This window comes from Phyllostomus discolor, chromosome 3 (genome assembly GCF_004126475.2).
Source record: "Phyllostomus discolor isolate MPI-MPIP mPhyDis1 chromosome 3, mPhyDis1.pri.v3, whole genome shotgun sequence".
In the NCBI taxonomy this organism is placed as follows: Eukaryota; Metazoa; Chordata; class Mammalia; order Chiroptera; family Phyllostomidae; genus Phyllostomus; species Phyllostomus discolor.
The window spans coordinates 11,159,323-11,185,232 of NC_040905.2; the positions used below are offsets into that span (position 1 = coordinate 11,159,323).

Here is a 25,910-nt window from a genome sequence, read left to right on the forward strand (position 1 = left end):
TTTGGAACAACCAAATGGAAGCTACCAGGGTTCCCAGATGACTTCAGATAGAGCCACCTGTCCAATCTGGACCATTTGTTCATCTTCGGACTATTTTGCAGGAAAGGAAGAAATTTCTGTCTCCACTGAGACACTATAGTTTAGAGTCTGTTGGTTACAATTGATAGGGGACTTAAGAGTTGGAAAATTTTAGCTTAAGTAATAGCTAATAATCTTAGTAACCAATGCACGTAAAAGTTTTTGTTCCAGGAACTGAAGGTCTGACCCGCTCTGACTCCAGGAGACCATAAGCAGTCCCACCTTTGCTCCTCAGGGGGACTGCAAATAGTTCAAGGTGCTATCTGAGCTGTTGTACTCCAGGGTGGGATGACCACCACCTGGGGCACAGCTTAAGACCACTACCCAGGGCGAGAATGCTGAAGTTGTTGTTGTTGTTGTTGTTTTAAGACAATTAACTTTTCCCTGAATTCCAAACCCCTTACCTACACTTTATTCTCCTTATTAAAAGGGCCATTTAAAAATGGAATTTAAGAAGGTCTGTTAGGGTATGAACCCTCCATCTTTTCAGATCACCCTCCATGTGAATAAGGCGCCCATAAAGATTCAATTGCTGTCATTGCTTATTGGGTTTGGTAGTGACAGGCAGCCCAAACTCCAGTGTCTTTTCTGGTTTCACAATGGCCTCTCTTAACTAGTAGACTTGCTGACGTTTTTGCAGGGGAGTGGGACAAATCTTCCAATTCTGTCACAAGAATTTGAAATTTAGAATTTTATATAAAATCTACAGATCTTTTTTAAAAAGGTTGACTATTAATTCAGGATTATTTGAGGCTCTGTTTAGGTCAAAATCACATGTTGGTGCCCTACCGTGGCCCCTTTGGCATTGCTTCTTTTCTCCAGCATTGCTTGACTGGATCAGCAGATGCCTCTGTCTCTGCCTCATGCTTTCCCTCCAGCATAGACACAGCCATATTCGCAGGGAGGCATAGAGAGGATCCCTGGCCAACACTGGAAAACAAGGATGAAAGGGAGGTTGTGGACTCTGTGTCACTTATTTGGTATTTTATAAAGAAACTAATTTATCAGGAGAAAGTACTGCAGAGCACCCAGCTTCTCCAGTTAAGGAAGCAATACACCGTGGCAGGTGGACAGCTGTGCTGCAGATAGAGGACTGTTGAGTGGATTAGATAAATTAGCATGTGTAAGGACTTAGAACAGTAATGGCAAAGGCTAAACACACATTTAAGGTTGGTATTAATGATATAAGTTGCTCAAGGTCACAGCTAGTTGTGGAGTATTGGGAACCACCCGGACTGGTTTCAGTAGCTGTAACCCCCCATGGCTAAGGCCGAATTAAGGACGTTGGGAATGAGGAGCCACTGAGGAGACAAAGCTTATCTTCTGTGTAGGGGCACTGCCTCTGCTCCCTTTCACCTCACCCTGCTTGACCTGGGGCAGATGACTGATTAGCCAATGATGGGTAAGATTTCTCAAAAGAGGGACTACCTAAGACAGGCATGGTCAGGAGGGGGCCTTAAGGGAAGGACTTGGGGGCTATAGAAAAAGGGGGTGATGACCCTTGCCCCTCAGCTTTGACATAGCCTGAGTCCACATTCTGTCTGCAAGAAGTCTCCTAATCTTTTGGCTGCCTTACTTCCCCTGCCCACTTTAAACCTGAAACAATGCTGGAGGTGGGTGCGGCCCTGTGCTGGAAAGTGCGGGTTTCCCTGGGGTGATCAGGCCCAAGAAAGAATGCATAAAATCCTGTGAAACCTGCTCTGCTAATACCCTCAATTAAATGACCATTATCATTAAAATTAAATCATTATCATTACCATTAAGTGATAAGGGTCCAAGCATAGAATGAGTTTGTTTCCTCAAGGTTTTATGGCCTTTTAGCTATCTGACCCTGACTCAGAATAAGCCCTCATAGTTCCTTGTGTGTTGTCTATTGTTTGATCCTTACCCCCTGACAGTGATTGATGAGCTTTACCTGTATTCTTATGCAAATTAAACCCAATAAAAGCCCATTGAGGAACAAGCCCCTGGCCCTTCTCCTTTAAGAGACTGGCCACCTTTCCTCTCCAAGCAGATCACATCTTGTAAATTTATTCTCATCCGTGACAGCCAGGGGGGGCCTGCAGGTGGAGCCCCCCCAGCTCTGCCCCACAGTGGAGGAGTAGATGGACCCCTTAGACTGACCTTCCATGTTTCAACTCTTCATGCACTTTTGTCTGCCTTCCTGACCTGTATTCTTGAGATTACTTTGATTTCACCTTCCATATGACTAACTCTATCTTTAATTATGTCCATTTATTCCGTTCAATTTTTAGTGAAGTTTTTTAATTTGGTAATCATATTTTTAATTTCCAAGAATGTTTCTAGTACCCTGGTAGCTCATTGTTTTCATGGCAACCTGTTTCTTATATTGTGGATGTAACATTCTTTCTATCTCTGAGGACACTATTTAAAACTGTTATTTTTTTATAGTTCGTTTTTGTTTCCTTTATTATTTCTATTTTCTCCAGCATCACCATGTTTAAATATCCTGGTCATTTTTCTTTCTTCTACTGGTCTTCCTCAAATATCCGATGATCTTGCATTTGCCATTCATATTTATGAGTAAAACTTGAGGTTGATTTGTAGGAGGAGTTAGCATGATTTTCCTCGGTGGCTGTGTGGGTCTTTTCCCCCAGCAGGCTTCTCCTGCGGGTTGACTGCGTGTTCTGTGTAAGTGCACCGGTGGTGTTGACAGACTTCACTTTGGGGTTCATGGATAAAGAGCAGACAGGCAGCCTGAAGACATCCTCCAGTTACCACAGAGGAGGACTTGACTTTGGCCTCGGAAGGCTGTGTGTGTGTTTCTCTCCTGAGCGGATCAACTTTCCTCTCCAGTCTCTGCCTGTGAATTCCCATTTGGGGGTGGAGAGAAAGCAGTCCTAGGGCATTTCCAGCTCTATTTCTCTTTCTCCTTTCAGTTTAAAACCCTTTTCCAGGCAGATCAACTCACAATCTTAAAAGATACTTTTGTTGAGATTGTGTTTTTTAAAAAATTTTATTACCATGTGATGATTGCCATGCTACCTACATTTATTAACTCTGTGCTTCTCCTCTGACTACGGTTTATTCCACTCTTAGTGTTCAGACTCCATCTCTTTCTTTGTCTTTTTATAAGTTTTCACAATTGTTCATCCAATGATCGCAAATGCATAAAGAAAACTTTCTGAAATATATTGTCCATACTTTTATTTGTATCTGTATAATCTTTCATACCATTTGAATGGATTTGGAGGCATGTGATCAGCCTATTATTTTGATTGGTCCTTCCTGTAAGTGATTTATAAACATCTTTTCTCTGTTGTCTTCTTCAAATTTCTATTTAGGCTTAACTATTTATACTCTTTCACTCTGAAAAGGTGACAACGGGCCCTGGCTGGCGTAGCTCAGTGGATTGAGCACGGGCTGGGAACCAAAGTGTCGCAGGTTTGATTCCCAGTCAGGGCACATGCCTGGGTTGCAGGCCATGACCCCCAGCAACCGCACATTGATGTTTCTCTCTCTCTATCTTTCTCCCTCCCTTCCCTCTCTAAAAGTAAATAAATAAAATCTTAAAAAAAAAAGAAATATGGTACTTCAAAAAAAAAAGAAAAGGTAACAATGAAGAAGTATATGTTTGCTCGTGCAGCTAATATATGTAATGTACAGAAAAGGGAGGAGAAAAACATGTAGTTTTATGTAATTGTGCCAATAATAACTAAATCTAGATCTCAGGGTTCCTGGGAAAACTTCAAACTCCCAATAAGTGATAAATAATTTAAAGAATCAGAAATGGGAGTTTGATTTTTTTTTCCTGATTTACCCTGTACCACTCACTGGTGTAGGTGACCCACCCAGTCTGCAGTGCTTGCTTACAGCAGCCCAGAAAAGACACAACCCAACTGTATTTTTAGAAATAGAAATAATAACATAGTAATGAAAGTATGGAAATATAGTAGAGAAGGGAACATGTGTGCAGTTCAGAAGTAGTAAGTAAAGTGGCTGTTTGGTTCTTTTTAAAAACGCGCATGCCATCTTCACGCCAGGCGCGCTCCTCCGCCTGCACGGTCGCTGATGGCGGTCGCACCCCCAACCCCCGGGATGTTTGAGGGCGTCCCTCAGGGCAATCGCTTTCTTTGTCTGTAAGTCGTCTTCAGGTTCTGCCCCACGAATACAGTGTGAATGTTAACATTTTCTACCTTTCTGTATGTTCTACAATAGATGAAGTAAAAAAATTAAATAGAATACATTTGAAGAGTTTCTCCACATCCTAATAAATCAGGCACTTTGCCTACTCCTTGTACCTTTTCAATTAGACACAAGTTATTATATTCTGAAACATTTTAGCATGGACATTTAAGTATATATATGTAAAAGGAGACACGAACATATAATAAATTCCATGTACTCATCACTCAAGTTGAGTGATTATCTACGTACGGGAAATCTTATTTCCTCTATACCCCCGATATCTTCCTTACTCAAATTGTTTTGAAGCCAATTCCGTATATAGAATAATTTCATTTTTAATGGATCAAAATTACATTATACTCAGCCTAATTAACATAAAAGAAAATGAGTGAAAGGAGAGAGAAAGAGAAGGGAAGGAGGAAGGAAGGAAGGAAGGAAGGAAGGAAGGAAGGAAGGAAGGAAGGAAGGAAGGAAGGAAGGAAGGAACTACTGAAGGACAAAAATATGAGGGACGTAGAGAAGGAGAAAAACATTTGGTTGCTATTTTATTCCTGTAAGTGCATATTCAACTGAAGTAACAAAAGTTTGATCAGGTGCAAGCTAATTTGCTTTATGTTGGAAACGCTCCCAGCTAATAAGTATTTACCTTCCGAGTTCAGTCCTGCTGCAGACCCATTGACCCCAATCCCTGGGAACTTCAAACGCTTTTACATAGCATTCAGGCTCGCGGGGATCATTTGATCCCACCGGATGGGGGACATTATGGAACCAGAACCAGCGTAGTCCGGTTCCCTTGCCACTTAAAACAAACAAAATAAAATTCCACATTTTTCTCACATTTGGTTTTATTTTGTCTTGTTTTCACTTTGGCTAAAAGGCTTCAGTAAAGACAGAACCATGGAAAGAAAGCTGCAGAGGTTAAACACCTGCACACAGCAATGATCAAATTTTACCCACAGGAGAATTACCGGGAAACTTTCCTACAATCTCAGGCCCACAGGATCATCCTCTGATATCACAAATGCACGGCCCCATTCTTGTGGGCGTAGGGAGAAAAGACTTGGGTTTATCCTGCCCTGAGGCCAAGGCTGCTCGGCTGTCGGGACTCTGCTGACCTCCAGAGGGAGCCCTGGGGCAGCCAGATCCGAGGTTCATCTGCAAGAGAGGGCTCCCATTAGTTTGCACTGCCAAGGCAATGTCTATGGAGTGAGGCAATATTTCTGATCAGCAAGACCGAAAGTGTGGTCTTCAGTGAAGTTAAGATCAATGGTAGCATTTCAGATAGTGAGCCCCTTTGATTAAGTAAGCACTTACTGCCATGCCAGGGTAGCCTCGTGGAACACGGAGCAAGTGTTCAAGTGAAACAATCGCTAATATAACCTTTGCATCTCCTATGTTTTACAAATAGCAATTCTGGGAATCCAGCCAACGGAGCTACCTGGGAAGCTTTGAGCTAACACATACCACAACTTGGGGTAACACAACTCTGCGCAGCCGCAAAGCCCACCGTGACGGAGCTGGTTGGTGCACATGTTGCATAAGCCACAGTGAGATCCTGAAACTCGGCTTTCTCATCCGCTGTATCTCTGGTGCGAGGAAGAGTGGCTTAGGAACAAAGTCTACCGTTGGGTAATATAAAGGAATGGGAATCAACACTAAAATCAGCAGGAAATCAACACTAAAGCCTCAGCCCCAGTTCCTCAGCCTTGAGTTAGCAGTGCCATGGGACCACAGCGAGGCTCAGGCCAGGGCCCCGGGGTTCTCGCTTGCATTGTGTGGAGGGTCTTTTGTCCTGTTCCTTGAGTATGAGAGTGATAAATGCAATACTACTGCTTCCCCCCCCCCCACCCCGTATAATTCTGGTCATTCAAAGCAGTCTGAAGACCTCCACAAAGTATATACTTGTAGATGAGATATCACCAATACTTTTGAAATAAGGGGATTTATTATTTAAACTTGTATCCTAATGTAAAATGCATGTGTTCCTGCTTTTTAAACATGGCTGGAAAAAAGAAAACCCTCCTATAAATGTAATACCATTTATATTATTCAGCCAAGCACTATGCTTTCTGGGCAATAAAGTCTAATAGAATATCAATTTGTCCAGCATCCGCCCCAAAAGCACCAGCTTATAAGATTGTCTGCGCCGCCTCATGCCACTCTACCCTTGCGGGTGCACAGAGACACCGGTCAGGCAGAGAGAATGCGGAGCAGAAGGAAGAGCCTAGACCAGGGACACCACTGGCATCTTTCTGGCATCACAGAGACTTGATAAGGGAAGAAACTTAACTTTAATCGGATTCGAATTATTTTTTAGTCACATTGCAAGTAAAAATGCCAAATCTTAATCACCTTTTTCTTAACACAACCAGACTTTACCTTCTGCATGCTGACTTCTTGCTTTTATTTATAAGCAAAAAGCCAACTACAATGTGCATACTGTGAACCACTGACCTGGTGGTGTTTCTGTAAAGTAAGGGCCATGGCTGATTGTAGCTGATACATACTGTGGCTGATAGATCTAACGTTATTTTATACGTTCTTGTAGCATAAAAAAATCATAAAAGAGCAATCACAACTTTATGAGTTCTCATAGCTCAGAGTACATGTGGCAAATTGTAATACCTCAAAGTAAAATGAGGATGTCCGCCCAGATCCGGCCAGGGGGTAAATTGTTACTTTAGCACCAATTTTCAATATGCCCAGGAAGTTGCAGGATCCAGATATTCAGGCTAACGAGCTCTGCGTTCTTCCTTTACTTCCCACACCTCCTTTCTGAATCTCCAAAGAGCTGTGGCTCTGGAAGGGAAGGATCTGCCACATTCATTATGACCTCAGATGTAGCAAGCTCCCAAGTTAAATGAGAGCTGTTTGGGAACTAATTTTAAAACATTAATGAATATGCTGTTGTTCCAATGAAATATGCTTTTTCTGCACCCCACTCCCACCAAAAAAAAAAAAACAAAACAAAAAACCAAAACACTGGAAATAACTTGGTCTTATGACCTAGAAGTAGCAATAGAAAATCTAAGGGGAAACAGAGCTAGATCTCTGGAAAGATAATGTTTTGTGTGTTTATTTTTCTTCCAGAACTCCAAATAGTTACCTTGGCAGGCAGGCTGCTCTCTAACTGCCCATCTCTGAAGACTCTAAGGTGTTTACAGAAATCGAAAGTCCCAGCAGTACATTTCCATGAGCTCATTTTTACTACCAATTACACCCGTCTGATTTCCTGTCTACAAATGAATATCCATGCAGCATAAACCCCTGCTTTGAGCTTTTGTTTTAATTACCAACAAGACAGCAGAAATCATATATGCGATTACTGTAACATGAGGACTTCTTTTTAGAATCCCTGCTGTGGTTACTATTATTCAAAGCAATTCCAATGCTATTTCTTGCCTGCCTCTTTATGCTAATCAGCCCGGCCCGCTGGGCTCCTCCTCCTTCCAGCCTCCCTTAAGAACTGTTCACTTTCAGCTGCCTGGGAGGGTAACACAGACCAGGCGTAGAAATCACTTGATTTAACTCAGCAGAACTTTTCCCCCCTTGACTAGATGTTACTCTAGCACTCCTGTCTAAATATACAGGGCATCAGATTTCATACCAGCAGAAGGAATCAAAAAGTTCCCAAACTGTAATCTGTTAGAAATAGTTACTGTGTAGGATTTTAGACTATAAGGGGGGGGGAACTTCAGTATGCTTTGAAATGAAACAAGAATTACATGTTTTTACTCAAATGCATTGGCATCTTTATAAGTAGGGTCAGTTATATTGGGGACTATTTACTTGGAGAATCGTGACTGGGAAACCCTTGGAAATGTATTAGAGCAGTCAATGTTTTACCCACAGGGACGGGACCTGCATGTGCCCCTGGGGGTCTGGGGGTCTCGTGAAGACCGTTTCTGCTGAGTGGCCAGGGGAAGGGCATTCCCTAGTGATACTGCAGCTGCAGTGACACCGCCAGTACCATGTCTGCCACACAAAGGGAAGGCAGCAGCCACCTGCTCCACGGCTGGCACACCTGCAGACTGAAGCTTCCGGGGGACCAGCGGCAGCACGGTGAGTCAGCCGGGCTAATGGCCGGTGTGTTCTGTAACCTCCTGGCCCTTTGTATTCCTGGAGGAGTGGTGGGCTGGGGAGTACCTGGAGAATCTCTGGTTGTAACATGCTTGACAATCTTCCACTTGTAAGCTCTGAGAATAGTCGTAATGGTGATACATGAGGGTGGGTTCACTTGGATTCACTATGGGTTTTTAAGGGACTACGGAGTACTATCAAGAATGCATATTGCTTGGAGTCGTCATTCTGAAGCTTATGCCCTTACATGGCTAGCCTCTGTCATTTTTCTGGAGTATGCTAGATTTTGTAGCGTTCAGAGCTTCCTCCAGGCAGGACTGCATCAGCTGCAGGGGAGTTTGCTGAGGGCAGCCTCACATCAGCCTGGAACGCTCTCCCCCATTCTCCCTCTAATGGTGCACTTTCAGACTTAGAGTTTAAGTTTAATTTCATCTGGATCTCTGCCTTACTCACTTGGGGGCCGAATACACACATTCTTGGCTCTTTCCCTCGTGTGGTCCAGGAACAGCTGGAGCGGGACTGGGAAAAGCATCACGTCTCACACGGGGGCACTCATTCAGACTAAACCGTCTACCTGCAGCCATGTTCACTCTCAGTCTTTTTAAATCTTCAAGTCCACTGTCAGCCAGCTGCCTCAGTTAGTGGCAGGTGGTTGACATGAACGGACAAGATGATCCTGCCAATCCATGCTGTCAGAGACAGCAAAGGACACTGTAGAAAAGGCTGGGTGCCGTCCCCCATGACCCATCGGCCCTCAGAGCTGGAGGATTGACCCCAGACATGGATAACTTCTCCACACGCTGTGATGCACCTGTCCATGTAGGCATACGGGCTACGAGGTCTTTATTCGTGTTTCCACAGATACGGTTGGGGTTTCAGTGGCGTGGGGAGGGTTGGCTCAAGGACCGAAACCTCCCACTTCCAAGGTGGCATCTGTGTGCTACCATGTGTGTGGACGTGTGAGGCCACCTCTCTGCACATGGACCGCGTGTTGTACAAGGCTTGGCATAGGGTGGGCAGAAAATACTTCATATTGGGTAAAACCAGAGAAAATCATTAAGACCGTCCTGTGCCATCAGGGCTCATGTAAACTGGTTCGAACTAACTGCTTTAGAATGAAAGTCCTGGTATGAGCCAGGGCTGTAGGGCGTTCTTGGTCCCCCGTGATGAATTCCAGTTCATCGTGGGTGTTTTGTTTGCTGCTCCTTTTGTCTGAAATATTTAAAAACGATGTAATACTTGTTAGATAAGATTTCCTGGGGGTAGCATCAAGGAGATGGTAAAAATCACCCCCCCCAAAGATAGTTGCTATTAACATTTGAATGGATAGCCTTCTAGCCTTTCCTTCTGTGCATGTGCACAGATTATTCTCTTGCATGATTTTCAAATAAAAATAGACTTTGTATAAGTTTTGTAAACTGCTTTTTAACGTGGAAATTGATCATGAACAAATTTCTACGTCATTATGTATTCTTCTGCAATATTATTTTTAACGGTTGTGTGCTATTCCTTCACCTGGACATAGCAGAATTCCTTAGGCAATTCTTTACCATTAGACATTTTTTTTGATTTCCAGTTTTTTGACTGTTACAAACAACACTGTGTTTAACATAAATTAATGGATACATCATTCCAGAGATCAAATTATTTTATCGGGGTCCATTCTTCAAGGTGATATTGTGGAGTCCAAGAATATGCATAGTTTTTAAGTTTGGGGGTTGGGTTTTTTTTGTGTGGTTATTTTGTTTGTTTGGCCAAGTGGCCCTCCGATCAGCTGTGCAGGAATATACTCTCAGCAAACTGGGTGTTATTTTTAAAGTTCTTTCCCAGTTTTATGAGCAGAGAATAGTGTCCCACTGTTGTTTTCCTTTAAGGCAGGCTGTCCTGATGGTCTCTCCCTGACCAGAGGGCAGCCTGGAAATGTCATTATGATGACATACTCCCAAAATACCAGCAAGACTGGAAGTCTGATCTCCTTTCTCAGACCGAAGCTTTGCCCAGAAAGTTTTAAAAGCAGCCATATCCTTCCCCAGCCGAGTCTCAAAATATCTGCCCACGTAAACCACAATGCGTGAAGATTTGAGGCATACTAATGCAACCCAGACTGACAGCTGGCTGCGACGAGAAGTGTCATCCAGAAATCTGAGTTGACAAGCGACCCTGGGCAGTGTTTGCTGCGTTGTTGACTAGCGTTCCAGAGACTGTCCTGTTTGAAAATGTTTGTTCAGGGCAGTGGCCTTGATTTTTCCTTAAGTAAAGTTCAGGAAAGTTCAAGGAGGCAAAGCCGGTTGTTTCAGGGTGAGTTCTGGCTGTGGGTTTATTCACGGAGCCATTGGCATTCCTGGCTTTGCTCCCCCGAGTCAGCCCAAGGTTCCAGCTCCTTTGTTCCTCACACGGACCATGGGTGACGGACGCTCAGCTCTTCAAAGGGCATGACCAGGTTCAACGCAGACATCCTTTCCAGCGTTAGCTCCGAGGCATCGAATTTGGCTACCTAGTCACTCACAAAAATGAACTTTTGGGGCAATCATATAGATAAAAGTCACGTACTCTTCAGCAGTGTTCAGGACAGTGACTGTGCAAAGCACTGTGTCAGATGCCGGTGTGTCGGTAGAACGAAGCCAGCGGAGCTGTGGTTTCTACTCCACGCGGACGTACATGCTGGGGCAACAGACACAGCATCCGAAGTCCAGCAGGCTCCGCTCCCGGCTGGTTGCTGTCTTTTAGCGTCTCCTTTAATATTCTATAGTTTATCTGTAACGTTGATCTAAGGCCACATCTATAAACATTAATCTATATGTCTATAAAGCCTCAACAAAGTTTGGTACACATATCATGTCCTAGGCGGATATAACCATTCTTATGTTTTAGAAAGCTTAACATTTACAAAGTGGTTTCAAATGCATTGTCTCATTTAATTCTCAAAACAACCAGGTAAAGTAGTGTACTAGCAATGGGTCTCCAGAGGAACACCATTACTAAGGTGTGTGTGTGTAGATAGATAGATAGATGATAGATAGATAAATAGATAGATAGATAGATGGATGATAGATAAAGATGTATGTGAGAGAGAGAGATGTATTTTAACAGAATGACTCACTGATCACGGAGGCTGGCAGATCCAGAGCCTGGATACTCCGTGTGCCGAGAGCCGCCAAGGCCGCAGCTGGGGTCCGCTGGTAGGACTGCCTCCGGCTCAGGGCAGCTCAGGCTTTTGCTCCAGCCAGACATTCAGCCCTGCGGCCGGTTGGCTGAGGCTCGCCAGCATCATGGAGGACAATCTGCTTTACTGGAAGTCCATTGCTTTAAAGGGAAATCTCACTCAAAAACACCCTCACAGAGGCATCCAGGATGACATCTGACCCAATATCTGGCACTACGTGCAGCCAGGTTAGCACAGAATGAACTGTTACAGGCAGGCATCATTATCCTTACTTTTAAAGATATGGAAGCTGGGAATTCTCAAGGTCAAGTAATTTCTCCAAGGTTATGTAGTTATTAAGGCTTCATTTTTATGCACTGGGTGCTGTATACAGCTGTCTCCATGTAAATCCATGATTCCTAGGGTTACGATGTTTAATTTTCCCCATTGATCTCCATATCAGAGCAACTTCTCTGCAGACACTCACGATGTGTTGGCTTTCCTCACGGGCTCCTTTGTGCGCTCCGGCACCGATGCTCCAACCCCGGCTGGGTTTCCCACGGTTCGGTTTCGTTCTGACACTACCCAGAGTTAGCGAAGACTCCGGAAGTTAAGGGCTCAGTCTCAGAAGACTGTCCCACTTCAAATGCCAGCCACAAATTCCAGGTGTCTCCAAGCCACCTGCACTTTTGTCTGGACGTCTCCAAATTCAAGGCTTCCCATAACTCTCAGGGTTGATAATTGGCTGGGACAGCTCACAGATCTCAACAGAGCTCTGTACTCACAAGCACTGTTTTATCACAGAGGGTACAAGTGGACGGCCAGATGCACAGGTTCAGAGGGAGAGGTCTAAGCGGGTCCCAGGCGCTTCTGTCTCCACAAAGTCAGAGCCCACCGCTCTCCCAGTGGCTCCGTAAGTTCACCAACCAGGGAGCTCCACTAAGCTCAGTGTCCAGAGTTTTCACATGGGGTTTTGTTGTTTAGGCCTGTTTGACTCCATCACTGGCCACGAGTGAGTCAACCCCCAGTTTCCTCTCCCCTGCCTGGAGAGTGGGGGTGGGGCTGGAAGTTCCTGTCCTCTAAATACTTGCTGGGTCTTCCTGATGGGTCCACCTCCTCCCTTGAGACTGGCTGAGGGCCTACTAGGAGTCACCTCGACAGCATCACAAAGACACACAGCGGTCAGTCCAGAAACTCAAAGGATCTTTGAAGTTCTGTGCAACAAATGGGGGACAAAGACCAGATACAGTCTTTGTTATATACAAAGACTATACAAAGTCACACTTTGTATAGTCACACTTTGGCCATGATTTTCTGGATACGTTCTGTTTTTAATATCAGGAGAGTTTTGTGCAAGTTACGAAACACAGATGAATGCCCTCAACCACTTATTTATTCAGCACGTTTCTACTGAACACTCACCGAATCCTGGATGCTATCTCATGCACCACAAATGCAAAGGTGACTTTCTTCCGAGGTTGTTTTCTGCCATGTCTTCTCTGAGAAATTCAGTAATAACGACTGAGCTACGGATACGTTTCCTACTGTCTGGGTGAAGGAAAAAGTGACTTGATTTCGTACTGTTCTGGCTTTGCTGCATGCATCTGATGATCTTTGTATTTAGCCACCCTCCTCTTGCAGATATCGGAGGGCACTGAATCTAGCTGAGAACTTAGCAAACACAAATATAAAAGCTAAGCAGTGACAATTTACTGTGCCATGAAATTTGCTCTGAATTGAAACCATAGAAATCAAGTTGCATTTAGAATGCACAATTTCTTAAACATATCCCACACACATTCATGAATGTACTTACTTTAGGACCCTGAAGAATTCAGGTGTTGGGGGATGAAGACACAGATATGAGAAAGGGAACCCATAAATGGTATATAACTAAATAATGCCTTTTATGTGAAAAGGTAACATGAAAAAATATACACAGAATACTTCTTTTTTAAATTTTTCTTATTTTAATCATTGTTCAAGTACAGTTTTCTCCCTTTTACTCCCATTCCAGCCCACCCACCCAACCCTCCCCACTTTCCTCCTATTACCACCCTCCCCCTAGTTTTTGTCCATGTGTCCTTTAAATTTGTTCCTGTAAACCCTACCCATTCTCCCCTGAAATTCCCTCTTCTCTCCCCTCTGGTCACTGTCAGCCTGTCCTCTATTTCAGTGTCTTTGGTTATATTTTGCTTGTTTCTTTGTTTCTTGTCAGAATGCTTCTTAACATAGCTTTGTATTAGCTCTTTTTGGTGTGCTTCTGAGGTAGTGCCACTGCACAGACGACACGACATCTTTGGGGTGATACACAGTTCAATGAACTCGGGCAAAAGGAAGAACCTACACACATTTCTGTTTTTATTCCACCAGAACGGATCCTCAAAGAGGCTCAAATAACCTTTGTTCTATCTGCAAAGTCATTACTGGCATTTAAAGGCACAGATTGGTAGAAACAAATAGAGACCATTTAAAAATAATTTAAAAACTCATATTCTATTAGAGTTTAAGCTCCCACCCAGTACAAAAATACTTTCAGTAATAAGCCTACTTAGTAAATGGCACATATGTGAAGATTTGGAAAATACATATAATGGTTTAAACTGCATTTTCCCATCTCACACTCATCAGAATGGCTACTATAAAAAAATTAGAAATAGACAAGTGTTATAAAAAATGTGGAGCAATTAGAACTCTTAATGCACCATTGATGGGAATGTAAAAATGGTGCATCTGCTGTGGAAAATACAGGGTCCGGCAGAAGCAATGCCTGCTTGAGTGTGGTTGGCAGGGTAATATTATGGGTGCGATAATTTAAGTTTTAATTTGAACGTTTCACCTAAAATGTCATACGGTGTGCTTGAGTGTGATGTTGTTATGTTATAGAATTGCACGCTTGTGATTTTTATAATAAAAGATTTTGTAATAAAAAGGGAGCTTTATTTGTACTGGACCCTGGAGTATGGCAGTTCCTAAAAAACTAAGGACAGAGTTGCCGAATGACCCAGCAATTTTACTTCTGGGGATATAACCAAGAGGAGTGAAAGTGGGAACTCAAACTTGTGCCCTGGTGCTCATAGCAGCCCTAGTCATAACAGCTCAACTGTTATAACTTACAGTGGAGGCAACTTACATGCCCATTGACAAATGAACGGGTAAACAAAAGGTGGTATGTGTGCACAATTCAGTGTTAAAAAGAAAGGAAATTCTGACACGTGCTGCAATGTGTGTGGATCACAAGGACATTATGCTACGTAAAATGAGTCAACCGAACAAAGATAAATACTGTGTGATTCCACTAATATGGAACATCCACAGTAGTCATTCACAGGGACAGAAGGCAGGGCGGTGAGTTATTTTGTAATGGTATGGAGTTTGCTTCACAAGCCGAAGAGAATTCTGGAGATTGATTGCACAACCATGTGAATGTACTTAACACCATTGAACTATACACTTAACAATAATTAAGATGGCACATTTTATGGTATGTATGATTTACCACAAGTTTTAAAAAAGCTATAGCTGCCCAAAGCCATCCCCAGTTAAATTTCTGAAGTTTGCTCCCTCCCCTCAAAATGCCTGTCATTTTTTTTCTATACCAAATCATGTAAAAACCCTAGAAGGATTTGAAATAGAAGAGACCTTCAACCATTTTGCAAATGTTCTTTACAGCTAACATAGTAAGACTTTCACTACCAATGGAATACTTAACCCTTTCCTACTAAGATCAGGAAAAAAGCCAAGGATGTCCAATGTAGTCACTTCTGTTCCATGTTCTGGAATAGGACTGGAGGGCCTAGCCAGTGTACTAAGTTAAGGAAAAGTTTAAAAAGGCTTAGATATTGAATAGAAAGAAGTAAAACAATCTATGTTTACAGATGATTGATAGTGTAGAAAATCCTTAGGAATCTACTAAAAAAATAAACTAATAAGCGAGTTTACCAAGGCCACAAGATAACAGCATGCAAAATCAATATACAAAAAACAGAATGATATTTCTATGTATTAGCAAAGAATAATTAAAATTGAAATTTTAAAGTACGATTTTAATGGAAAAAAGAAATACTTATGAAGTAATTTAACAAAATATGTGCCAGACCTATACACTTAAAACGATATTACAGAGAGAAGCCAGAGGGAGCCTGAGCTGCACACATGAATTGAAAGGCTCAATATTATTAACATGTCAGTTCTCCTCAGATTGATCTAGAGAGTTGAAGTCATCCCAGTCGAAATTCCAGCAGATATTTTTTAAATTTGACAAACCAATTTAAACTGTGTAAGAAAATGCAAAGGACCTAGAACTGCTAAATCAACCTTGAAAAAGCAGAACAAAGTTGACAACTTACACTTTGGATTTCAAGCTACAATAATGAAGATGGTATAATACTGGTATAAGGAAAGCAAATCATTGAAATGGAAAAGGAAGCACATAAATCGATCTATTCTTATCTGGTCAGTAGATTTTGACAAACATATCAAGATAATTCAAAGAGGAAAAAGATACCATTTTCTGCAATAGTCCTGGAACAAACAGAAAACCGTATCACTAAAAAATGAACTGCATTACCTCCTTCACACAAAAATTAACTTGAGATGAAATATGACTAAAACACAAAAGCTAAATCTAGAAATTTCTAGAAGAAAACATAGAATAATATTTTCCCCAAATCTGAAGAGGCAGTGTTTAAACAGACACAAAAAGCATCAACTCTAATTTAATAGATAAATTAAACTATCGTTAAAAATATCAGTTCTTTAAAAGCAACATTAATGAAAGAAGAATGGGAGAAAATATTTATGACACATTGATCTGATAAAGAACTTATAATGAGAATATGTGAAGAATTCAATATAAACAAACCCTTTCTCGTGAGAAAAGAGGTAATTCATAACAAGGAGGGATGCTGTTGCCATGGAGAGAGAAAAGAATAAAAAAAAGAGAAAGTCTTTCAGTGTTGGAAATGGACCATGTTGGTCTAGGGTTGGCTATGTGAAACTTTGGTTGTCTGTAGAGAAATTAAGCTACAGATGAAGACTTGCGTGCATGTAGGTTTTTATAAATTGAGCGTGAGTAAGACACACATTAGCACTACAGATTCTGAGGTTCTGTTTGTTTAGTAAGAGCAATTGTGTTATAAGGAGCTTCATTCTCTAGTACGGATTCAAGGGTTATTTGTCATTGTTTTCTTTTTTATTATTTTTAATGATTGCCATCACCGTTTATCCCCCCTACCCTCTTTTACCTCCACGCACCCTGCTGGCCCCCACCGCAGTCACCACCCTGTTATGTGTCCGTGACTTCTTTCTCTTTTGTTTTTTTTTTTGTTGCTCAATCCCTCCACCCCCCTCATTTTTTCTTTTCAGAAGCTGAAGAAGTTAAAATTATTTAGCAGAAGTGATTGTTTTTTTAAACTTTTTTTTTTTAATTTTTCAATTTGATAGAGGAAAGTCTTTTTTTTTAAGATTTTATTTTTTTTTTTATTTTACTTTTAGGGAGGGAAGGGAGGGAGAGAGAGAGAGACAGAGAGACAGAGAGAGACATTAATGTGCGGTTGCTGGGGGTTGTGGCCTGCAACCCAGGAATGTACCCTGGCTGGGAATCGAACCTGGGACACTTTGGTTCCCAGCCCGAGCTCAATCCACTGAGCTACGCCAGCCAGGGCTTAGAAGTGATTGTTTTGATAGTGGGATGTAGCAAAGTAGGTTTAGAGGAACTTGTAGAAAACAACTAGCCACACATTTAATGGCAAAAAAATAGAGAACAAATCTTCAAAAAATACCACCGGGTACGTGCCAAACTTCTTTCTAACTTTGTGAGCACTTCTCACGTGTGGAGGCTTAAACACACAGTATCGTTATTGCCCATCACCTGGCTCACAGCAGGCAATTCATGTTTGCTAAGTAAGTCAATATGTTCCTCCTCAAAAGTTCATTCGAGCGATTGATATTCTAAGTCCCTCAATGTCAGGGCCTCAAGTTCACGCAGTACCTCTGCCTTTCTTATCAGGAAACCGAGACCAGAGGAGGGAAGCGACTACTCGCAGTTGGTAGTTACTGCAGAAGTCTGGGACTGCGCCTATCTAAGAAATGTACGATGTAAGGGCCAACATTATTAAAAGCATTTAAAAATGGTTTAAAAAAGTAAAACTAGAAAAAAATCGTGTTACCCCATTTTAAAAAATACTCATGAAAGAAGAGTTACTTGGTGCATACGTGCCCTAACGTTAACCGTGCAGAGAAAATGGTGAGTGTGTGAGGGAGGGGGAGGAGCAGCGGGAGGAGGGGAGGGAGGGAATCTGTGCAGGGAGGCAAAGACCGTGGTGTCAGAGAGAAATACAGGGCCTGATGGAAGCCAAGGAAGGAGAGGAAGGCAAATGAGGGAAAGCTGACTGAAAAAAAGGTCCAGACTATGGTAAATACATGCAATAGAATATTTATTCAGCCTTAACAAGAAATGAAATTCTGATATCTGCTACCACATGGATGGACCTTGAAGACATTATGCTGAGTGAAATCAGCCAGACACAAACAGACACATATTATATGATTGCACATGTACGAGGCCCCTGGGATAGTCAGAAAGTGGAATCGTGGCTACCCAGGGCTCGGGGGAGAGAGGCACAGGGCATTAGTGTTTCATGGGCACAGAGTTTCAGCTTGGGACGACGAAAAATTCTCAGAGTGGATGGCGGTATCAGTTAACACATCCGTGTGAATATACCTCGTGTCTCTGAACTGTGCCTTTAAAATGGTTAAAATGGTCAATTTCATGTTAGGTATATTTTCCCCCAATAAAAAAAATACACTTAATAAAGAGATATCACATACTAGAGATATCTCTTCTAACCTTTCCTCTTGACATATATAATACTTCAATGATCACGAAGGCCTGAAAGAGAGAAAAGAAACATAAAGGATGGTTTTCAGTTTTCTTGAGAATTTTTCAAGTCTTACGAATTCATGTATTTTATAAAAAGTCCAAGTTTTTGTCTGGCAATTTTCTTTAGCTGCTGAAGAGCGGTTTCTGGAGAGGGGGAGCCCAGCCTAGTTCTGAATGAGCGTGGTGAGCCGTCTGTGTCTGCGCCTGCGCAGAGCCGCCTGGGGCTGGCCCCGTGTTCCAGCTGCAGGTCTGGGCCCCGGGCCGGCAGGGAAGGCGGGGCCCAGGCTGCCGCCTCTGCGAGCTCCCAGGAGGAGAACGGGGCCCAGGTCATCTGGCTGGTGAGCAGCCTGGGGGCAGCTCTCTCCTTTTTTCCTGCGTTCACCTCCAGGTCTTGTTCTCACTGGAATAACATCCCCTTGTTCCTGTGGAGGTGGGAAAACAAGGAGCCTCTTCTCCTGCCTGCTCAGAGGCCTGGGACAAAGGGGAGCGCTTTTAAGGAAAAGAGATTGGGAATTGGGAGACGTTGCAATCAAGCTTTTCCATCTGGCCTGTGTCCTTAGACTCTAGGAGAACAAGGCATTTCTCCCAGAGCGAGCAAGAGTGGCAGGGTGACCGCGTGTGATAGGGGGCTGGAGAGGACAAGGGAAGGGAGGCTCCCTTTTATTGAGTGGCTTCTGTGCAACCAGTAGTCTGACATTTGCTATATGTCTCTGTATGTATGAGTATGTACGGATGGATATATTTGTCTGGCTATAGAGATGTGTGTTTCTGTAGGAGATGAATGGGTGGAGATGATAGACAGATAGACAGACACCGATATTCTGCTTTACTCCAGTAAGGTTTGAAGAGGAAGCTATGGTAGGTTCTCACATGTTCACGTTGTTCCAGTCTTAACAACTCTTTAGAAGTAGACACAGAAAGAGATGAGAAAAGACTGAGGCTTGGGGACATTTCCTTTGTGTTTTAGAACACAGCTCTCGGATTCTCTGACTCCACGGAGAATCCGAACTCCATGCTTTGGCCCGACAGCTGGACACGAGTGAAGGAGGGGAGAGGCGAGGCCATCAAGGACAGTCCCGGAGCCCGGGCGAGGGGGCGCACACGGAGAGGGAATTAGAGGAGAGGATGTGGCAGACACACGGGGAGAGGGAGGTCCAGGGAGAAGAGATGGGAACACGCAGGGCCTGCCAGGGCTGCAGTCCAAGGGGACCGCTCCAGCCCTGGGAGCAAGTAGAGGTGACCCAGTTGGCAGCGGGGTTGCTGGCACCCTCTCTCCTGCCAAGGCTGCTTCCACACAACCTTGCAGGCCCTGGCTGGCGTAGCCCGGTTCTGTCCAGTGGGAACTCGGCTTTCACCTCCCCTGAACTACGAGAGCAGCGAGAAGCCGTTTGCAGGGCTCCGGGGGGGGCGGAGCTGGCTAGCACAAACTTGGGGCCCCCAGGAGCTGCTTGTTCCCCTCCCGCTGGGACTCCAAGCCAAAGGTGTCTGTGCTCAGTCTCCTCCTCCTCTTCTGTGTCCGGCTCAGTAGATCCTTTCAAACCTCCTCCATGGAGATGATTCATCGAGAAAATCCTCCAATTACTTCCCTCAGTGAGGCAAGTTTGTTTGTCAGAGACCGAGTGCCAGGAAAAGATGTGGGAATAAAGGGGAGGGACAAGACCTGACCACCCACCCAACATTTGGGGGGAAATTGTGGCATACATGTGACAGGGGACAAAAAAAGACATTTATATTCACCGTAAACACTTTAGAATTCTGAAGAACTAAGCTCTTCTATACACGCATAGTTTTCTAGCTGAATTTTGGTTTGGAGACTTGGAGGAGTATTTTGAATAAAGGTGAAGGGGCAGAACGTAAAATGTTTCTCGCATGTGCATTCTGAACTCGGCGAATCCATCTTGCTCACACCTGTATTTCTGTGCAAAAACCAGTTGGGCCCCAGAAATAAGATATGGGATGCCTGCCTGCCAGGCAATGTAACTCAGTAAGAAGTCTATTTCTGGCAAGGAGCATGAGATTTGTCCTTTAATTATGGGTGTCTGACACTCTAGTAAGAAGGGATTATTTTTAAATTTTATTTTTTATATTTTTAGCTATATATGTTTATGTGGTTTAAAGTATCAAATGGTTCTACAGTTCTGGGAAAACCAGCAGTCTCCTCCTTGACCTTTGTTCTCCCCTTTCTTGGTCCCCAGAGGCAACCCCATCCAAGTGCCACAGCTTTCTTTAGGTGGTAACCTCCGTATCTCTAAATATCTGGCATTTTAGTGCTACTGCTTCATACAGGGTCCAGCACAAACAGCGCCCCTGTTTATTACAAAATCTTTTATTACAAAAGCATAAGGATGTGCTTTTGTGATAGAACAATGTCACACTCAAGCACACCAGATGACATTTTAGGTGAAATGTTCAAATTAAAACTACAAATCATTACACCCATATTATTACCCTTCCAACCACATTGAAGTAGGTCTGACTTACCACTCCTGACTTACCACTATGAATGAATCTATATTCCTTTCACAGATTTCTCTGGGCCCTACGCTCACTCCAACCACAGACATGCATACTCTCTCTTGCCCCCATGTCCCCCAAATCGTTGTATCTTAACCTTGATTAGATCAACCTTCAGTGTTGACATGATTGTGACTATATGAAACTATGGCAATTGATCCATGTCAGGTTAATGATTACTTTCCTTTTCTTGCCCAACTTTGTGGTTTCCTTTGGATTTAATAATTGTGTCATAGTTTCATTTTCTCAGTCCTCTGTGTATTTATTACCAGTCAGTTCCCAAACTCTCCTTCAATCATCTAAAGATCCTTTCAAAATATTCTCACACTTGCCATATTCAACTAGTTTTAGTCCCACCTTTTTGGAGACCTCTTTCCTGGAGTCTCGTCAGGGACCCCCCCAAGGCGGGGGGTGGGTTGCTGCCTGTGATCGGTGCCCCCCTGCCATTCTGGGCGACATCCTCACCATCATTCTGGACGCTGCCCCTGTCTCCCTTCAGTGGGTTCCTCTGTTTCTTGGGTCCTCAGTTTCCTGGCTCTTCTGGTGAGGCATCTCCTGTGGAAGCATCCCGAGAACAGGTGCATGTGGGGCATGCGTTTGGAGATCTTGCAGCTGGAAACGTTTGTATCATATCGTCATGGTTGATATTAGTATATAACTCTAGACTGGAAATCTTTTCCCTCATTAAAAACATTGCTCCTTTGATTTCTACTTGCCAGCATTGTTGCTGAGACACCTAAAGCCATCCTGATGCACGACCCGCTGTGTCTGACCTATTTTACTCCTTTCCTGATGCTGCTGGGACCCCTCTGTCCATCTGTGCTCTCAGGTTTGGTGTGCACACTGGGATGTGTCTGCTGGATGTGTCGCTGCAGGTGATTACCTTTTACAGATGACAAAGGAAGGGATGTTGTTAATTACTTCAAAGAGAAGGATGTTGCAGATCGAGGGGAAAAGTGGTTGAACTGGTCACACTCCATCCATCCTTGGGAGGTTTAGCACAGACTTTAGGAAGCCATTTTAAAGATACACAGTAAACATTTGCTGCCTCAATCCAAGGTGAAGGAGTTTTAGCAAAAAGCAAGTCTCATAGCAGCTCAGGTACATTGCAGGCGTGATTCCCCACGGGAAAACCGATCCGTGGGCTCGGGTCCTGTGCACCGACTTGCTCCCCACTGGATTTCCTGAGTCCGGGGCTGGGCTCCATTCTCCACACCACGCGGATAGGTTCCTGTACTCCCCTGGGCTCCCAGAGGGAATGCACCCTGCCAACCCATTTTAAATGTCTCACCTCCAGCACTGTAAGGTGATACATTTGTATTGTTTTAAACAACTGAACTTGTGGTAATGTGTTATAGCAACCATGAGAAACTGATATAGCGTGTAAGCTTTTCCCTACTCTTCCTCTTTTCATCATAGAACCCCCACTTTACCCTGTGCCTGATGTTTTATCTCTTCCGGGGAATAACCTTGCAGTCTTCTGCTAGGGTAGGAGGAGAGAGAGCGGGTACTTTGTTGCTGAATATATAAAACTTTCTATTTTCAGCCAAACTTCACCTGTGCTTCCAGAAATACTTAGTGATGCCAATTTCCGGACCTTTGGCCTTTGGTGGTTCTGCCGTGGTGTGTGTGTGTTGGGGGGGGTTGGTGAATGAGGTCGCTTTTGAGCAACCACACGGCTGGCTAAGGTCCAGCTCTCCTGGTCTAAGAGTTACCGGTCATCTTCTACTTTCCAGCTTCCACAGTTTTGTCATCGTTATTTCTCTTTGGTTTTCCTTGTCTTTGTTGTAGTTTCTCTAACTCCCGCCCCCGAAAAGCCAAGCCAATCCAACCCTTCATTACTATCTCATTGTGATTTCTGATTCAGGAGGGAGCAGTAAAAGCATGTGTGTATAGCCAGTCAACTTTGACAAGGTTGCAAAACCGTGAGTGCCATTGTTTTACACTGCTTTTTCCTTAGCATGGTGCTGGATTGCATATATTATACATTAGAACATGGCATCTTACAGATAAAGTTTTATATGATTTGTGCCAGTGTGACAGGTGGAGGTGAAGATCAATAATTTTGCAGGAGGGCAGCTGGGCTACATTAAAGGCTTTGCCACTGACTAGTAGTGGCCTGACTGTAAGAAAGTGCCTTAGAGCCTTGGTTTCCTCGCCTGTGTCTAAGGAGGTGTCTGTAAATATGGTAGAAATCACATTAACTCACAATGTGATTAAATTAGACCAGGTAATGGGTAAAAAGCCCTTGGCCACAGCATACTTCCATGGTGGGACAGAATGACAGGTGAACTGAGATCGAATTGTGTCGACAGTACATTTGTCCTTTCCTGTATATAACAGGCACTTACATATATTGTGGGGCAAATGAACGCCTTCTCTTAATGAAGCATTTCAAAAAACAACAATGAATATCGGGGTTCATGAAATGCTACATGAGCCTTAAAAAGGGCGAAAATCTAAACTAATCTTTTAGTCTTTTTAGTTTCTCCTCCCCTTTTCTTCATCTTCATTCCTTTTAACAGAATGTTGTATTTTAAACTTATTATTCCATTTTCCTCAAGAAATCATCAGTGCAAGATAAACAAGGAAATAAAGAGCAACTTAGTCAGCTTTCTTCTAGAATTTAGACGAGCCTCTTAATTCTTTCTTCTCTTTCAGTCCCTGTAATCCCTTTTCCACCCAGCAGGCAGAGGAATCTTAAAAAACAAACTGCACCCCAGAGTGAATTACTCCACAGCTTAAAAATCTCTCACTGGTTTCCCATTTTTCTTGGAGTAAAAAAAAAACCTCCTGGCTCAAGCTACAAGGCTTCCCAAAGCTCCAGCCTCGCCTTCAGCCTCATCTTGTACCACGGTCCTCTCTTACTTTATGAAACGTCTTGTCCAAAGTCACCCCTCAGTATGTTTTTGTTAAATAAATGATTAATACATATAAAGAATAAAGGTTAAATTTTTTAAAATATAATTTCAAGGGCTTTGCTTTTATTTTCACATTTTCCTACTGAGTCAGGTGTGAAAACCAATACGGACCCAGTGGCTTCATAAACGCTTGTTTTAGCTTTGGCTTTGGAGCCTGGAGAATTTTTGGAAGAGGGGGAGAAAAATCTGGATGAGGGCTGAGGTTGGGAGATCCTCTGTTTGCTAACTAATGTGCTGGGCAGTGTCAGGGAGAGAAGCTGGCTACTGTGAGGCTAATCTACCTTCAGTGAGACAACGTGTACCCACGTCCTAACACAGAGGCTGGCCCGCACAAACATGTTCAATACATATGTGTTGAATCAGTGAATAAAAGTGGCCTTCCTACTTTACCATATGCTCTCCAAGCTGCAGGTGAAACTTCGTGATTTCCTCCTTACTGCTGCCATCACAGGTCGAGTTTGCCCATGTTTAGCTGATGTTTTGATGGAGGCCAAGTATTTGCTGTTTTAAGAAGGACTATCCTAGCCCTGGCTGGCATAGCTCAGTGGATTGAGCGTGGGCTGCGAACCAAAGCATCGCAGGTTCGATTCCCAGTCAGGGCACATGCCTGGGTTACAGGCCACGACCCCCAGCAACCGCACATTGATGTTTCTCTCTCTCTCTCTCTCTCCCCCTTCCCTCTCTAAAAATAAATAAAATCTTAAAAAAAAAAAAAGAACGGCTATCCTAAGTCCAGTTCAGAAGAGGCCCAGGCCCGTTCATTATTCTAATTCTTAAGTATTCCCCTCCGTATTCACAAATACTATTTCCTTTCGAAGTCCCTAGTAGTGAGCTCTTTTCGTACGTCTGATGTAATTTGCTGGGAAAGGAGCTTGTTTGACGAAGACCAAGAATGGAGCTCCAGTCTGACATGGACGGGATTGCCAGAGTGTTGCCGGGCATCTGTGCTGGGGCTCACCTGGCTGCCAGGGCAGATGGGGCACAAGCACTTGCGTAGGAAGTGAGCGGTGTGTGTCACTGGGCTGAAAGGAGGTGACCAGCTCCACGTGGCCCCGGGAGCTCGGCAGAGGGAGGGTGGTCTGGCAGAGCTTATGACACTCTTGCTGGTGACATCGTGGGATACTGAGAATCCCTTTCTGGCATCTCAAAGATGTAATTGTCTCGTAGTTCCTTCAAATCGCTCAGCTCGAGATTTATTTGCTCGGCCTAGGGATGGCAGATTACCTCGGCTTGTGCGACAGGACGAAATAGTGGTGACGGCTTCTGGGAACCTAGAACGAGAGAAGTTCCGAGGTTGTGTGTGGGCCCCTCGGGAAAGTCTTGTCATACATTAGCGACGTCGGTTATGAGTTTTGAAATGGGGATTGGTCAGTATGCCCCATATTTAATGTTTTTAAAGGCTTTTTTGTTTGGTTGGTTAAAATCTAAGTAATTAGATCAAAAATTCCATTTGACCTTCACATAAACTCTGTGAGGTAAGTACTGTTATAATCTCTTTTTTTAGATGAGGAAACTAAGGTACAGACCTATTGTCTCCCTGACTGTCAAGCCAGTTGTGGCGACACTTCTATTTCAACACGTGCCTACCTAGCTCCAGAGCCCAGGCTCTTCAGAACCACACGGTTTTCCCTAGGGATTCTGGAGTGCTGCATGTAACTCATTTAAACCTTAGGGTGAATGAGTTTCTCTTCATGGGTCTACTGAAGATAGGACAATATAAAAGATTGGGAGCTGCTTTATAACACTGGGACTGATTCTTAGTCTAAATATTGAAAACATGACTTCGGTATATGCCTATTCTAGTCCAGGAAATATGAATTATTTCTAGATCATTTTTAAGGACGGGATGCAGTACATCTATACCTTGAGGTCGGATTCAAGTGGGAATACTATTATCAAATGAGACTTTTCACCCCTTGACACTTTTTATTCAAAAAGTAAAAGTGTTCATCACTATGTCCTGGTGAGATGCTAAAGGCAGGTAATTATATTTTGTTTGCCTTAAACACTTAACACACGTTCTTTTAATAGGATGATCTGTGTACTTATGGAAATAGATTACTATCATGTTCCCCAAGTATTTATTTCTGTAATTAACTATTAAAATTATTTGTACATATTCAATTTATAGCATTCATGTAAA

General features: G+C 43.3%; 1 protein-coding gene across 1 annotated transcript in view; it reads left to right on the top strand.

Moving 5' to 3' along the window:
* The first annotated feature begins 7,702 nt into the window (after positions 1-7,702).
* RANBP3L (RAN binding protein 3 like) overlaps positions 7,703-25,910 on the top strand; it is a 44,000-nt gene continuing 25,792 nt past the window's right edge. The window contains exon 1 of the mRNA XM_028524056.2: positions 7,703-8,289. Coding sequence (XP_028379857.1) covers positions 8,199-8,289 — 91 coding nt within the window. The 5' untranslated portion in view covers positions 7,703-8,198. The remainder of the gene's footprint in view (positions 8,290-25,910) is intronic.